The 17,800-nt window shown below is 44.5% G+C and overlaps 1 protein-coding gene and 1 pseudogene across 1 annotated transcript in view; both read right to left on the bottom strand.

Moving 5' to 3' along the window:
- Nucleotides 1-626: 626 nt before the first annotated feature.
- The window catches only part of MAGI2 (membrane associated guanylate kinase, WW and PDZ domain containing 2), a 989,343-nt gene continuing 972,169 nt past the window's right edge, over nt 627-17,800 (bottom strand). Inside the window, exon 21 of the mRNA XM_058524198.1 lies at nt 627-3,522. Coding sequence (XP_058380181.1) covers nt 2,903-3,522 — 620 coding nt within the window. The 3' untranslated portion in view covers nt 627-2,902. The remainder of the gene's footprint in view (nt 3,523-17,800) is intronic.
- On the bottom strand, nt 13,882-16,289 carry LOC131422674 (large ribosomal subunit protein uL13-like; annotated as a pseudogene).

The raw sequence follows: 17,800 nt of genomic DNA on the forward strand, positions 1-17,800 counted from the left end.
GAGTAAAAAAATGGTCAGTTTGGGAATTACAGGCCTCCTGTTGACACCAGTGGGAAGTCTGGATAGGCGTAGGGCCGAGAACTGTTTCTTTGGATGGAATCTCCTGCCAGCAGGGTTGTCATCGCCCTGTCACTACAGGGAACTCTCTTCTCCCCAGTGAATGTATCGTGATACTTTGCAAAAGGCAGGTTCAGCCTTTCATTGTGGCCCTCCACACTGCTGTTCACTAAATGTTCTGCAGAAACTCCTTGAGATTTTGCGTGGAAAAAAATCAGAATTAAAAGGAAAAAATGTGATGGAATTTACTGTTTGATACCTTAAATGCTTTTTGAAAAAAGGCTTAGTATCAATCAGTGTAGCAAGCAACAGAAACATACTGACAATTCGTAAATGATGTAGTTAGCTGACAGGCAGATACCGATTAGATTGTCTATGAGAAAACTCTCAGTTTACTCGGGCGAAAAAAGTCAATAGTTTTTTTTCTGTGTAATTCCACTGCATTTAGATTCAAGTTTCAAAGAAGTTCTGTTTGGGGCATTAAACTTATACTTTAAAAGTCTATGAAAACTGCAGTTTAAAAATATTAATTCCCAGTAGTTATTTACTTCAAATTAACACACAGCCTACATAGTTGGAAAAAGAAAAGATTTTTGGATATATATTTTATTTGACAGTGTTTTAGAATATCATACAGTAAACAAGATTTCTGTAAAAGTTAATTTATCCATAGTGGTGCGTTTCATAAAAATAGTTGCTCACTTACAGTCTTTCTGTGACTATTAATACATGGAATTATATTTATAGAGATACAGCTGTACAGGGTAAATTCACAGCTAACACTACACAGAAATATTATTTGGAATGGGATTTAGAGGATGTGCTGTCTTCACAGGTGATGGATTACAGCCGCATAAAGCAGTTACTGCACAAGTAGCAGCTGTGGACTGTGCCGATTAGGGTTTATGCAAGCGTAATCTCAATTTCTTTATCCTTTTGCAACACATGGAAAACAAAGGTCAGAGGATACAGTACCAGGACGTGCAGCTACACTACAGAAGCATTGTCCAAAACCAGATTCAATAAATTAATGGCAAACTATACCGGATTTCCAGTCCAGGGGAGAAAGACTAATTGAGATTAAACTAAAAGTATTGTAAACCGCTACGTGTGTTTGTGCTTTCGTTTATGATGAATGGGTTCCACTTTTGGAAATTGCTTTTACAAGCTGCAAGACTCTTCACTTGAGGCTTTCAACCATATTCTCCTCCTGTCAAACGACTGAACTACTCCTATGCCTGACGGAAATTAAAAGGCTGATGCTCAGGACACCACAGTTACACAGAGAAGGAAAGAGTCAACTGAGGGAGGCTACTACGTGTGACCTTGTGTAACGGACCTGATCTCCAGGTTTTACTCATTTGACGACAAGCGCAGGGAAGTGAGGCTTATCGGCATTTGAACTCCTGAAAGGGGCAGACTCTGGGAAGGATGAAGCCTCATTCATTCAGGCCATCTTAAAGAGAAACTGCCCTCAGAAACATTTTGCCTTTTAATGTGTAGCTACAAATAAGTACCAATGGATAATTAATTGAAGGTAACATTTTACAAAGAAATATTAAAACATCAGGAAAGAAAGGCAAGCCTTAGAATTTTACTAGGGGATCCACCACAGATCTAAGATAAACAGGAACATCTAGAGGTTGCTAAAGAAATAAAAAATTGGCAAAGAATACAAGACGAAAAAGCAAACCAAATGGAAATAAAAGGAGAAAGAATAAGGAAAGAAAGATAAGCAGCACAGAATGCTAAAGAGATTCATGTTCTTTAATGAAAATAAATTGGTCATAAGGATTTTTTAATATTAGGGATTCATTATAATCTGAGAAATATAGGAGAAATACTTTGCCTCTGTCCTATCAAAGTGAAAATGAAGTAATGGAAAGAGGGTTTAAAAAAAGACAATAAAATAAGTGAAATATTACATTGCTGTCGAAGCTGCTATCTCTGCTGGTCTGAGACAACAGGAAAGCCTTTCCATAAAGGAAGTGCAGCGTTGCCAATCTTGATTCAACAAACCGTGGTCCTTCAATTATAGAATTCATATTTTAGATGAAAACCAATTAAGATCTATGAGCTAAACTGCAAAATTCTGACTTATGGCAAACTGTTCCCTAGCATACAATTTTTAAAACTTTTTTTTCCTACCACTGAAAATGTACAGAAACATGACTTGATCACAGGAATGGCAGTAAAAATGGCATCACACCAATGAATTCACAAGATTTCTAACTCATCCTGCGGTCGCAGGGAACGTTTCTGCTAATACGGTGATGGATGCCACGGTGAGCCTAGGAAACCTGTCATGGGCGAACAGTTCTGAATGTTTCAAAGAAACCTTGTAACCCCTGTCTAGATATGTCAAGAACAATTTATTTACAACTCTTTAGATCAATTAAAAGATATAATCTTGTCTCAGTTTCAGCTTGCTCCGTGCAGTTTGATTTTTAAGGCGATATTCCAGTTTCTGATTGCTCTTAACTTGTCCAGTTTCTTGATATAAAGTTTGGATGACATCCAAATCCTTCATGCAGTGGGGGGAATTTTTTTTCTTTCTTTTTACTAAAGCTACACTGCACTGTCTCTCTGTGATGTTGTTCACGTTATTTTGGTTCTTCCATAGCTGCCAAAGCCCCCACAGGGGACCCGGGGGCTTCAGGATCAGTTTCGGTCTGCGCGGGGACGCCGCCCGGCCCGCGCTCGTCGGACACGTGGGACTTCACGTCGGCGCGCCCAGGCCTCGGTGCCTCGTGGATCTATGCGTGTGACAGTGAGAATAAATTAAATCACCGGGAGACGGGACCCAAGAAGAGCGGCCTGCGGGCGCCGAGGCGCGGGGCGCGGTTCACCGGCCCGCGGCGGAGGCGCCGGGCTTCAGGCCGCCCGGCAGCTTGTCGGAGCCCGGCACCCGCCAGGGGCCCGGCGCCACGGCCGCCCTGCGCGCGGGGGCGCCCCCCGGAGGCCGCGCGCCCTGCCGGGGCCCCGCGCGCGCGCCCGCCCTGCCCTCTGCCTCCCGCGCGCCCGGCCGCTCCGCGCACGCGGGCGCCGCCCCGGGGCCCTCGCGCCGGCCGAGCTCGGGGCCGGCTGCGGCCCGGGGCCCGTCCTTCCCGCCGGCGCGCGCCCCGTCCGCCGCGGCCTCCGCGGGGGCCCTGCCGGGCTCGGGCCGGCCCTGGCCGCCGGGCGCCTCCTCGAGCCTCGGCCGCGCGGCCTTCTGGGGGCTGGTCGAGCGCTCCCTCTGCTCCCCGAGGCGCTGCTTCTTCTGGCCGCCGGCCGAAAGCTCCTTTGGTTTCCTAACGTCGTGTTCCCTTTTGCTATCCCAAGCCGGGTCTGGGCTCATCTGGAGGGCAGGGTCGGAGGGGGGGACGGGATGCGATGGAGAGAATGGCGAGAGGACGTCCTCGGGCGAGACGCCTACTTCCGGCAGAGCTGGGCCGGCGGCGGCAGGGCTCCAGGCGCTGGGGTCGTCTGCGGGCGGGAAGCACAGCGTTAGGGGCCGCCCCGCGCAGGCTGTCGGTGCCCCCGCGACCCCTCTGCGTCGGGGACAAGAGCAGGGCGCCAGGGGCGACCGCTTTCCGGGTCCCCAGCCACCGCCACCCCCACCCCCACCCTCACTGCCGAGAGGGCAGCGGCCGCACCGCGGGGATTCTGGGGCCCCAGCCCTCTCTACTCCACCCCCTTCCCTGGTCGATAGAGCAGGGAGGTCATTGCAAAGCCCAGGCCTCATCCATCCCTGCGCTTTGGCCCCTGTAACTCCTGGGGTGTCATCAGGCCTGACAGTCCTGTGTGGTATCTGACTTGGCATACATCTGAATCACCTGGGATAGTTCTGAAAAATACAGATTCCCTGGTGGCCAGACCCAGAGAGTCCGGTAGGATAGGGCCCAGGAATTTCTCTGCATTTTTAACCGTCACAGATGACTGTGAAGATGGTCCAAGAACCAAGCTTTGAGAAACTGGTCTGAGTCCTCTGGAAGAAGTTGGGAGAGTGAGTGACTTTCTCAACCATTAGATGTCACTCAAAGCACAATTCTTAGCTACCATCAGATACTCTGAGAATTTGGATAAATTCATCTAAAAACGTTCATTGTTGTCTTTTAGAAAGCATTGTCCTTAATTCTTTTTAGTACTAACATTATAGAGGGCCTGGGACTAAGATATATGTTCTTTCTAGGAAGCCTAGTTTCAACATTTATTGTTAAATTTAAATTCAACGATTTAAAATCTCTCTAGTTTCAGAAAGGATTTGAGACAATTTACAACAACAAAACACATACAAAATAGAATGATAAAAATGAGAACTGATTTTTTTTTTTTTTTAAACCAACCGCTGGTCAGAAGCCAAGTAGAAAGCAAACAGAGTCTTAGGAATCTGAGATGAGTTAGTTACTACTATGAGCACTAACGTTACCCTTGACTTTCTGGCCACTAAAACAAAATTGAAGCAGAGAAACTAATACAGTGAACCCTTGATATTTGTAAGGAATATGTTCCAAGACCCTTGGAAATCCTCAAATTTTAGAATACATTCTAGAGTGTAATTTTTCTCCGTAGACTTGGTATATGGTCATGAGGGGGGAACAAAAAAGCCACATTGAAATCTGGATGCTGAGTGGCAGGCAAGGCTCCCTCACTAGCTAAGAGATTCTGTCCCACACATCAGCCTCAATGCATGTGATCGAATTCCTGCCTCTATAACATCATGTGTGGGAGACTGTCAAAGCCCCTTGTGCATCCTCATGTCAAGAGTCTGCTTTGTTTAAAAGTTGAGGATTCGTATCTGGTAACTTTGATACTGATAAGCAAGAAGGAGAGGAAGAGGGCAGTGGGGTTGATAGTTCCAATAATTCTGGCCACCTGTAGAATATCAAATCAGTTATAAAAAAGTTTCTCCTTTGATGTGAAATTTGAATGGAGTGTATAGGGCACATAGTTCTCTTCCTTCCTTCCATAGACCAATGTCCATTATCATTTTCACATAGTGAGTAAACAATCCTAGAAAAGCATCAGATGACCTGGTATCTAATCCTGCCTCTGGCATTTACCAGAGATATGATTTTGGACCAACTACTTGGCCTCTCTGAGCCCCAATTTCTTCCTTTATAAGATGGGGATAAAATGTCTACCTCAAAGAGATGACACATGCACTTTCTAAGAGAAAAGCATCTTGCAATGGGAGGGTTATAACAATTTTTTGCACATAGTTGAGGCAGATTTTTCTTCTGTGCCCCAGTGGCTGCTTACCTATGGACTGGGCTCCAGTGGAAACCTCATTAACCAGCATACTTGCAGGTGAGGTTTTGAATAAGTGAGTAAGTCAGCCATTCCTATATGCTGTGATTCCCAGGTGTGGTTGTGCTATACCTCAGAAATCCGTGGTTACCCCAAGAAATAGTCTGAAATCCTCAAATGCAAATGTATTCAATGAAAATTGGAGTATGTTCTACTTCTGGCTGAGTTAGAATTTTAAAATCAAATTAACAAATGATAGACAGTGGCAACTCCACAAATATAGGAAGATATTGCCTGAAAGAGTTGAAAGTGGTCTTCGAAAGGCCTAACTAGAGGGTAGTTGTGCAATGGTAATCTCTAGCTTGGACCATGGTAACGATATTTCACATTTTAATAGCTCTTTTCCCCACCATTACATCACATATGGTAAAGTCATTAGCTGCCCTTGAATTATTTCTGACATACAAGGAGGTTGATATTATTCACACCATTTCCTGAAGGAGGAATTGAAGTAAGAGAGGTTAAATAACTTGACCAAGATTATAAAATGGGTCAGCCAGGGGTAAAATGTTGGGTTTCTTTACTCTTTTTACTTACTGAGAAAATTTTCGTAAGATGTTGCCTTGCAAATAGGATCAAAGCATGTGAAACGGACATGCTCAGGGGCTGCTGCTGACCAACGGGAATTAGATCCCAGCATGGAAGAGAATACTTAGCATTTATTTCTGAACATCTTATTTATAATGATAAAGTAGAAGGTGAAATTACTCAAAATAAAAAAATATGAAAGAATTCCTCTTACTATAAAAAGATTTCTCAAGTGTTTGTTTATAGATCATTAAGTACTTAGTGGGAGAAACTAAAAGCTAAAATGTTCCAAGCCACTTTGTTTGTTGTTAGCGCCGTGGAGTTGATTCTGACTCCTAGTGGCCCTGTGGACAGCAGAGCAGAACCCTGCCCGGTCTTTTTGCGCCATCCTCTCTCCTTCCAACGCTATATCAGACAATGCTCCGCTGCTTTCACAGAGTTTTCATGGCCAATTTTTTTGGAAGTGGGTGGCCAGGTCCTTTTTCCTGTCTGTCTAGTCTGGAAGCTCTGCTGAAACCTGTCCACCATGGGTGACCCTGCTGGTATTTGACATACCGGTGGCATAGCTTTCAGCATCACAGCAACACGCAGCTGCCACAGTATGACAACCGACAGATGGGTGGTGTGGTTCCCTGACCTGGAAATGAACCCTGGCCACAGCAGTGATAGCGCCAAATCTTGACCATTAGACCACTAGGGCTGGCTTCCAAGCCACTAATGATTAAGATTATTAGTCAGAAATTAAAATGGACTAGATCATAAAGTAAAATGATTTAAAAGATGGATATTTATAGATGTGGTTTAATAGTTTCCATTTTTCTGGACAAGAATTCTCCAGTTCAATACCAGACACATGGTGTCTGCACCAGGCAGGAGCCTGCACAGCTCCGTAAAGCACCAAGGGCAGGCAGCAGGCAGCCCCTTCGCCACCTTCACCTGCCGCATCAAGGTGACACAAACTGTGGTGGTCAGGAAGAGCCGCCCTTCTCTGACATTTCGAACTCTAGTTTTCATGAAATCTCGACACACAATAACCAGAAGAATGGACCACATTTAGTTCTGGTTCCTTCAAACCTTATTTCCTTTCCTTGTCTCTCTGTCTCTGTCTCTCTCTTTTTCTCCTTCTGTTTTTTCTTGAACTTGGCCACTGGCTAAAGCATCTGACCATGTTCATTTAGGATGACAAGCTCCACACATCCTTCCTGTCTGAGATGTTCTGACTAGATTAGAAATAACAAAAACACATCCTAGAAAGAGGAAACCAGCCACGTGGGCCTGCTGGGATTTCTGCAGCCCCTTTGTCCAAACAACGTCCCCAAGCCCAATGGCTGAAATCAGAAAGGAAAAAGCCTTTTACTCCAAACCGGCTTCCCCACCTACTCTCTCTCACTTGCACCTGAGTGCAACTGCTCTCATCAAGGTCACCAATGATCCTTCTGTTGTCAAATCCAGAGGACACGTCTCTGTGTTCATATTAACGCATTATCTCACCACATTTCACACAGCTGGCTACTCCCAGAAACAAACTGGCCTCTTGGATTCCAGGACATGCCATGCTCCTGCTCTTTATCTTCCTCTCTGGAAGGTCCTTCTCAATGTACTTTATGGGCTCCTCTTCTTTTACCTGACCTCTAAATGCTGGCATTCCTCAGGGCTGGGTCTTATTTTCTTTCTTCATTTTCTTTCTTCATAGTCTCTCCTAAGCATTCTCATCGAGTCATGTAGCTTTTATACAACAACACTCCTAAATGTTTCTGCTGAGCTCTATGCGACAGCTCTATGTTGGTAGATCAGTCTGCCTACTTGATAGCTCTGCTCAGACAGTTCATTGGCATCTTCAATTTAACAAGTCCAAAATGGAAATCATTTCTCCCCCAGCCTATTCTGCACTCTTTCCTTATTTCTCCACCTTGGTGAATGGCACAACCATCACATGGAGTCATCCTTGATTCCTTTCTCTCTCTCACCTCACAAATACAATCCACCTGCAAGTCTTATCAGTCTTCTCTTCAAATAGACAGGGACTCTGCCAACTTAGGCTCATCTTCACTTTCACTCCCCAAGGTCAAGATATAGGCCAGTACCTGGAAGGATGCAGCCAGTGTGGGCTGCCTAAGATAATCACACTTACAAGAAAGCCACAGTGTGGACGTCTTTCATAAACCCTTGGTGATACTGTTAAAGACAGAAAATTCAAAAATGCATTTCAGTGTTGTTCAGACAACAGCAGTTAAGTGTAGTATATTGTGAGCCACACACCCTCCCCTGAGCTTGGAGCCCGGGACAACTAACCAGGTTACCACACCACAGGGATGGGCCTGTCAAACCATTGGTTCTCACATGGGTTCTAGAACAACCCACTCTTCTCTTTACTTCTACTCTTGCCTACCTCTACTGATTCTCCACACAGCATCTGCAACAATCTCTTTGAGACATAAATTAGACCATGCCATTCCCTTGCTCAAAATTTTCAGTGGATTCTCACTGCTCTTAGATTAAAATCCAAAGTTATTAACATGACCCACAGAGGCCTGCGTGATCTGGCCCCTGCCAGCCTCCCAGCTACACCTCCCTTCATCCCCTATTCTCCACCCACACTGGTCTTCCTTCAGTTCCTCAAAGGCACCAAGTTCACTCTCTATTCCGGGGCATCATTACTGACTCCTCTGCCCTGAAAATTCTCCCCCCAACTATTTACATGGTGGGCTCTATTTCATTCTTTAGAACTCCTAAATGGCACCCAAGAGAACCCCAATCCACAGTACATACTCTGCTCTCCTCAAAAGCATCTTGTTTCTAGTTCCTCATAGTACTTATCACTTGTAATTATATATTTGCCTGCTTCTTTGATTGACATCAGTCTAACTACTAGATTGTAAGCTTCAGGAGGACAGTGACCACATTGGTCTTGTTTATCACAGTGGACTTAATACTTAGCATAGTGTTTGACACAATAATAAGTGTTCAATGAATATCTGATGAATAAATAAATCTATTCCACAAATAGAAATGGAAGACTTGAAACCAAATGCCAGCTTGAGGAAACGCTTCAGGGCAAAAGATCATCATTTAAAGAATAATATGCCAAAAATAAGTTTGTGTCTGCGACTTTTATCAGTCTTCAGAGGGAGGATAGTGGTGAAATGATAATGTATATTTGAAGTGGGAGAGGAAGTAAGTTTGAGGGGAAGAGTGCAGAAGGAGGACGACAGCGACAAGAAGTATGTTGGGAAGAGTTCTTGGCTGTCATCAGGGGCCCCTGGGATGGAGAGGGATGAAGAGAAGCCCTGGATCCAAGCACATGAGTCAAGTTCCCCTGACTTTTACCAGATGTTCTTTCCCTTGTTAACCTTATCAGCCATATTGATGTAATGACTTTGCTTAAAGGAGCTTCATCCCTGGGGAATCATTAATCAATGAGCCAGTGAATGTTCAGATGAACCCAGAGAGAGGATAGGCCCTAAATATCTTACACTTCACTGGGGGAGAAGCAAGTCCCTCTCGTAAGTTAGGATCACATTTCTTCCCCTTGCTATTGGCAGTTCTAGCCAGTTTGGACCTCTCCTAGAAAATAGACTGATTAATACACAATTACATATTATTAGCATATACATACACAAATTACACACACTCACACACCATTATCTTTGAGTTAAAAGATGTACAATCTCTTAAATCATCTTGTAGGAACCCAGCAATACTGAAAAATAAAAGGCACTCTCACATCATATGCCCGAGCTAAAAAAGCCTTACCTACTGTGTTTCAACAGTTTGTTTATTTTATGGGCTATAACCCAAGTGGCAGTAACTAGAGGTGACCTGCTAGGAATAAGCTCCTTATTGCAGTAAATAAGTCTCTGCATTATTGGTTTTCCCAGGCGGCTCTTGTCTCCAGCAGAAATTTGTACAGAAGCGGAAAATGTAACTCGAATCGAGGAAGAGTTCATTTCACCCTGTGCTGAGGGGTAAGGGAGACCCCTTAGGAGAGAGCTGGAGATTGTTGCAGGGGAAAGAGGGCCTGTCTCCTGCCCCACATCTCACCCAATAGCCTTAGGGCTTCCAGCTTGGGGTTGATTGGCACCCAAGCCCTGAATAAGGGTTCCCACACTGCTCTCCTCCTCTCAGTACAGGGCTCGGACCCAGAGCCAAGTGCCCGCCTTTTGGATGAAGGTGTTCAGGAAGGTAATACTAGCACTGCCACTATTGGTAAGACTAATAGCGGCAATAGCTAACAATGATTGAGGTGCTTACTAGGTACCAGGCACCCTTGAAATGTATTGACTCACATTAATACATGTAAACTTGCACATTTCACAGATGAGAAAACTGAGGCACAAAGAAGTTAGGTAACTTGTTCAAGGCTGCATAGCTGGTGGGTAATGGAGCAGGGTTATTGAATGACTTTCCAAATTGCGTGGTGTTGTACAAGCTCATCCGAAACACTGCCACTAGACTCCTTTACTATCCACTAGTGTGATTCAGAAATGGGGCTCATCTCTTCTTCTGGGGCAGTATGAGAGAGACTTCCATCTAAAGTGATTATCAGGGGGCTGGCCTGGTGGCACAGCGGTTAAGCGTGTGTGCTCCGCTGCGGCGGCCCGGAGTTCGCAGGTTGGGATCCTGGGCACACACTAAGGCACTCCTTGTCAAGCCATGCTGTGGCAGTGTCCCATATAAAGTAGAGGAAGATGGGCACGGATGTTAGCCCAGGGCCAATCTTCCTCAGCAAAGAGAGGAGGATTGGCATCGGATGTTAGCTCAGGGCTGATCTTCCTCACACACACACACAAAAAAGTGATTATCAGAGGCAGATCCATCATTATTCCAAATGGAGACTCTGAAATGCCATTTATGTTTGAACCTTGGACACAGAAAGGGAGTCACCATAGTTAGGGTGTAGATTTGTGAAAATGCTAGAAATATGAGCTGAAATCAGAGAATAATGAAAGTAGATTTCTTAAGGGCAGGGATGTACTTTAAAAATATCCCTCACAGTGTCACACCTTGAACCTGGATTGAATTGACAATACTCATACTAGATATTGGAAACCCTGAGTCAGTCTGAGACATAAATACCTTTACTGCTCAAATGAATAAAATTATTCTGCAAAGAGATCCATAGATTTGGTAAGTGTTACTTCTTTTTATAAAAACATTTCCTGTTGCAACCTACAGTTGGCTGGGTTAGAGAATATTGATGTGGTTGCAGTGAAATATATTTTCTTCTAATTTAGAATATTATAGGAAAATATAAAAATGATTAGAGTAGATCAAAGGACAATAATGTGAAGTCATTTGGTGTTCAAAAGAAAAATCTTTTAAGGATGTGTTCTAACCACAATGGTTCATTGGGATCCGTTCAACCAGCACTAAGGTGATTGCTTTTTGTAACAAAATACAAATAAGAAAAATGTGCATTTAAAACATTTCAGAACAAATTCATTATTTTACTTTGCTTCTGCTCTTTCTGAAGCGTTGTTTCCAATCTGGAGGCATGGTTAATGGCCTTCAGACATGTATTTGTTTCACCTTGATTACCAGAGAGATGTAAACTAGGTGTTATAAACATTAATAACTTTAAAAATTGCGGCCACATTTGCTTATTGATGCTTCTCATTTAGACTCATTTTGAAAGCATAATCAAAGGTGCTGCGATAAACCTGTGGCAGACTTTACCGCCATGGCTGGAAGAGCCAAGCTCAGGGCTGGATGGGGCTATCAGTAACACAGCTACTGTTTACTGGGTGCTTCACAGATACGAGGAACCGTGCCGTGTGCATCAAATACATTGTCTTTTAATCCTCACGACAGTTCTAAGACATACAGTGCTATTATCCCCATCTCACAGATGAGGAAACTGAGGCCTAGATAAATTAAACAATTTGCCAGGAGCACTCAGCTAGTGAGGATCGGGAGGACTGACTACATAACTCCAGAGCCCAAGCCCAAACCACTGCTCTATTCTAGTGCCTTTAATCTTTTCCACGTGAGGACACAGAGAGAAAAAGATATGATTTAGCCAGGGCAGTGGAGTCAGCAGATGAAAATGATCGAGGTCTGAAGACACAGTCAAGCCCTTCCTGTACACCCCAAGGGCTGAAGGGAGTCAGTATCTTGGTATAACCCATCAGAAGTGTGTCATGGAGAACAGATTAGGAAACTCAGCTCTATTTTTCAGCACAGTAAAATCCTGATAATCCAGATTGATCTGGGGATGTGGGAATGCCCAGGGATCAGTCTCAATTAGTAAAATATCTGCATTACAAGATACATAAGAAATATGCTGGTTCATTTATTTCAAGCATGGTTTGGAAAGCAACACTTTCTTTTCAAATAAAATCTTAAATGAGAGCCCAATATGTAAAACAGATAAAAATGGAACTGCTGTGGCTAGGCTGGGTGGGTCCAACGTCGCTGGCCATTCACCCCACTCCCACCTGCAGGGGCTCTTCAGGCCATTTCTCATGACTGTGAAGATCTAACAGAACAGTTTGAAAACCACTGCATGAAGAAGCGCTATCTCTAAAAGTTCCCGTTAAAATGCAAAAATCCCCATTCAGGGGGTGGGAAGAGGAGAGAGTCAGGGAAGATTTGTTTAATAGATTTTTTCTAAGTATCAGTAGCTGCAAGTTGGACTCCAGAGAAGGGAGACAAGGCACAGGGAGTCGGGGTTGGAAGTGTTTGGAACACAGCCGGCAAGGACAGACTTTCCCTTTCCCCAGTTTTGCCCGGACTGGCTTAGCGACCTCAGCCTCCGTTCACAGTTCCGCTGAGCAGAGAGCGACCCTATTTGTCTTTGGGAAGAGTAAGTCAGCCATGTGTGGGGGAAAGAGTGTCAATGGCAGGCCTGGCTTCCTACTCTAGTGCCGCCACTTGGTGCGAACTTGGGCAAGTCGTTTAACCGTTTCCAGCCTCAATTTCTCAGGGCAATTGAGAGTTAGGGCATAATATCTGCCCTGCTTCCCTTCCAGAGTTGTGACGGTCAGATGAAATAATATATATGAATGTTTATATACATGTCAGCCATGAAATTAGTAGTTTGAACCCAATATTAGAAATGGGCAAAAGATTTGGATTGTCACTTCAGCAAAGATGATATATGGATGGCAAATGAGCACCTAAAAAGAGGCTCAACATCATTCATAGCAAAAGGCAAATTAAAACTACAATGAGATACCACTACATGTCTACTAAAACGGCTAAAATTAAAAAAAAAAAACCAACTGAAAATAACTGGCAAGGACGTGGAGCAGCTGGAACCCTCATATGTTCTTGTTGGGAATGAAAAGTGGAACAGCCACTTTAGAAAACAGTTTGGCAGTTTCTTAAAAAGTGAAACTTTTAGTTATCATACAACTCAGCAATCCCACTCTGAGGTAGCTACACAGGTGAAATAAAAACCTACGTTCACACAAAAACCTGAATGTGAATTTTTATAGTGGCTTTATTCTTATTCACCAAAAACTGGAAACAACCCAAATGTCCGTCAACTGGCGAATGGGTAAACACACCATGGTACCATGGAATGGTACTCAGCTATGATATGGAACAAACTACTTAACATGCTCAACGACACGAGTGACTCTTAGATGCCTTATGCCAAGTAAAAGAGGGCAGATTCAAAAGGTTGCATACTGTATGACTCCCTTCATTTGACATTCTCAAAAAGACAAAACTAAAGGGACAGAAAACTGGCAAGTGGTTTCCAGGGGTTGGGGTGGGAAGAGGCTTGACCACAGCGGAGAATGAGAGAATTTGGGGGGATTATGGAACTGTCCTATGTCTTGATTATGGTAGTGATTATATAACTGTATGTGTTTTTCAAAACTGGTAGAATTGTACACTAAAAAGGGTGAGTTTTTCTGTATGTAAATTATACCGCAATTTAAAAAATGTGAAAAAATTAATAGTGCTGATAAAGTGTTTTTAAGCCTGCAGTGAGGAAGTCTTTTTAAATTGGTTACACCTTTTGCACATAATGTTTCCACCACTCATTTGCTTGGTCCCTCACCATTGGACCAAGATAAGCCTCAGCCCAATGAAACCTGTAACAAATTGGAGTTCATACAGTTAGCAGAATCTGAACTAAAGAGGTTTTACTTCAATCTTTAGAAGGCACCTTTCATGTCAAAGCTTTTCTAGAATCGTGTTCTTTATCACAGAAATACAGCCCTGTCTGAAGTGGCAGAAAGTGGAAATAAGGGATGAGAATTATTAATCATAAGGTACCTATTTCATGGAAGAAATGATGGAAACTGATAACAGCCACCTCTTGCCAAAGATGGAAGACATGGAAATGAGTGACTCAGAGGACACTCCTGGATTCCAGCTAAATCCATACTTTCTGGGGTACATGAGCAAGATCTTCCTGATGATCCCTTCATCTGCCTCTGTAAGCCATCTATGGCAAGACTCAGCATCAGATTAATTCTCTTCTAGATTGAGGCCCCTAAGTGATGTGCAACTACATCCCCATCAATATGTCCCTGGAGAACAAGGTCCCTTTTTAACAATTCTGGCTGTTTAAAAAGAAAATGAAGGGCTGGCCCGGTGGCTTAGCGGTTAAGTGCGCACGCACCGCTGCTGGCGGCCCGGGTTCGGATCCTGGGCGCGCACCGACACACTGCTTCTCCGGCCATGCTGAGGCCGCGTCCCACATACAGCAACTAGAAGGATGTGCAACTATGACATACAACTATCTACTGGGGCTTTGGGGAAGGAAAAAAAAAAAAGGAGGAGGAGGACTGGCAATAGATGTTAGCTCAGACCCGGTCTTCCTCAGCAAAAAGAAGAGGATTAGCACAGATGTCAGCTCAGGGCTGAGCTCTCTCACAAAAAAAAAACAACAAAAAAAAAAAAACAAAAAAAGAAAATAAATTAGCGGAAGCAGAGCTCTTGTGTCTGTCTGGAGTCATCCAATTTTGTTGTTATCATATTTCATCAAGGCTATCCTTAGACAATTTTTTTCTGTATCCAGTTTTATTTTTCAAAACACTGTCCTCTCATTCATATCTCTACGTTGGGACCCACTAACCAGCGGCTCTAGCCATCCTTTTTTTTCCCTTTAAAAATAATTTATTTATTTCTGATCACAAAATACGGGGGAGCAGCTAGGGCAGTGCCTGTGAGCCATGGGGTGCACGTCTCCCCAGCCTGTGCGCATCTAGAAATACCTTTGTACCACACCAGGCTCGGGCTGCCCAACTAGCATTTTCCCACCTTCTAACAGTGGCAGAGTGCAGTCTATGCCCAAGCAGGAAGTTTCAAATAGATGCCCCATTCCCAACGCAGGGTTCCCCTCCAGTTACAGCTTTCCAGCTCACTCTTGCAAATATTGAACCTGAAGTAAATGGTTGTTCCCACTATCGATTTTCTAAAACTCTCTTGTGAACAAGTAAGTCATAGACAAATTATGCCTACACAGCTCTTAGAGATGTTTAAAATAACTTTTTAAAAAAAAATTTTTATTTATTTATTTTTCCCCCAAAGCCCCAGTAGATAGCTGTATGTCATAGCTGCACATCCTTCTAGTTGCTGTATGTGGGACGCGGCCTCAGCATGGCCGGAGAAGCGGCGTGTTGGTGTGCGCCTGGGATCCGACCCTGGGCCGCCAGCAGCGGAGCGCGCGCGCTCAACCGCTAAGCCACGGGGCCGGCCCAGAGATGTTTAAAGTAACTTTTTAAAGGAAGTCCTTTCTTAAACAGGAATTGGGACTGAGGGCCTCTGTGTGTTCCCAGCCTTCTAAGCCCCAGGCTACCTGTGGCCCCTGGATGGTTGCCCTTGGGTTCCCCACATCCCAGGGTGGTGATGGAGGAAGGGCAGGCCAGGCCGAGCGTGAGGAATAAACAGTCTTCATTGCGCTCAGACTGGAGTCCCTGGATTTTGAGGATCTCTGTGTATTGCTCAATTTTCTTCTCCACATTCAGAGCTCTCCAGTAATGAATCTTGGCCTTCTCCTTCCTCTTCTCCTCCAGAGTGGCTGTCACCTCCTGGTACTTCCAGCCAACCTGGTGAGCCAGATGCCCCAGGTAGACAAACTTTCACAGAGGCTTCAGATACACAACCTTGAGGGCAGCAGGAACCACTATCTGCTTTTTCTTGTCAGAGTGCAGTGGGGTCCCTTCAACACCTTGAGGTGGTCAGTGCGGCCTGGCCTCCCTTGGCCTTGTGGGCAACATGCCTCCACTGTCCACCAAAGGATGTGACTGAGGCCTGGACGTGGGAGGCTCTGCAGGATGGTTGGTGTTCACATGCTTGTGGAGGAAGGCCAGGTACTTTAACTTGTTTCTGTAGAAATTGCCAGAAATGTTCATGCCCTCACAGTGCATGACCGTCACCTTCCAGTGCAGCAGCACCTGCTTGGCCATGATGGGTGCCTGGTGGCCTGGGAGATGGCCTCAGCCATTGAGCACCATCTTTGGCAGATGCCTGGCGAAGCATTTTTTTTAATTCAACAAATATTTATTGAGCACCTGCTGTTTATGTTATACAGGTCTGTACACTGAAAATACACCTGTGAAGAAAGCAATATTCCTATCTTCATAAACCTTACCATCATAGTGGAAGCGACAGAAAATTAATAACAAATAAGTAATAATAACAAATCTGATATGGATCAGTCCAATGAAGGTAAGGCAAGGAGACGGAGAGAAATGTGGGGTGTGTTTTAGATAAGGTGGTCATGGCGGGCCTCTCTGGTGAGGTGACATTGAGCAGGGACTTGAACGCTGAGGAGCAAGTCACGTGGGCAAAAATGGAGCAGACGCAAGGAGAGGGCTTGGCATGTTGGAGGGATGGTAAGTAGCATTGAGAGGAAGAGGAGGGGAAGTGTGAGAGCAAACAGGGCTTCCGTAAGGAGTTTGAATTTTATTCTAAGTGTGAATGAAGCCATTGGATGGGCTCAAGCAGGGGAATGACAATTTAAAAGGCCAACATGGCTGCTGTGTGCAGAATGGAAGGTAGGTGGAATCAAGACAACCAGTGAGGAGGCTATTGTGGTAGCCCAGGTGAGAGATGATGGCGGCTTGGACTAGGGAGGTAATGATGGGGGTGGTGAGAAGGGGCCAGATTAAGGATATACTCAGAAGACAGACTAGATTGGACCTGCTGATGGATTGGATATGGGGTGTGAGGGAAAGAGAACAGGCAAGGAAGACTCAAGGTTTCCTTTTATATTTATCCGTGAGACGACGTCCTGCCCTTTATGCAGGCTTGTGCTAGGCACTGGAGATGTAAAGATGAACAAGACACTATTAGTGCCTTCAAGGAGCTCAAAGCTGGCTACTACAGATTTCTAGACTTCTGGCAAGTCCAGAGTGCTGTGGGGTGGGCCAGGACAGAACAGACTGCTCTGTATTTGGGACTAAGGGAAGATTTGAGTTTGAAGGGAGAATAAGACTTCACTAGATGTAGAAAGTAGGGAAGAATATTCCAGAAAGTGGGATCAGCAAGAGCCCAGTGGGTTGTCGTGGGAATGGCGAGGGGTGTGGGGGAGTGATCTAACAGGTGAGTCAATTCTCTGATCTTGACAAAGAAATTACACTTGAACTAAAACTTATTAAATATGTGTTGCTTCAATCAGAGTATCATGTTGATTTCAATTCTTTTATCAACAAACGAAACTTCTTTTTACCTTTTTGGAATTGGCACGCAGAAGCATGATCATTCTGATTTCACAACAAACCTGAAGGAGGTACTGTTATTATCTTCATCACACAAATAAGGAAACTGAGGCTCACGGAGCTTAACTGGCTTGTCCAGGGATTGTCCCTTTCTATCCTTTTAGCCTTTATGCAACTGTTATTTAAGGTCCCCATGAGGAGCAAAAAGGAGAGGTATTCTTTCAGAAGATGCTGTGAGCAGAGCTACAGCCCTAGCGAAGGACGAACAGTTATAGATCCGGGCAGGCCCGCGCCCCGGATAATCC

This window comes from Diceros bicornis, chromosome 3 (assembly GCF_020826845.1).
Source record: "Diceros bicornis minor isolate mBicDic1 chromosome 3, mDicBic1.mat.cur, whole genome shotgun sequence".
NCBI lineage: Eukaryota > Metazoa > Chordata > Mammalia > Perissodactyla > Rhinocerotidae > Diceros > Diceros bicornis.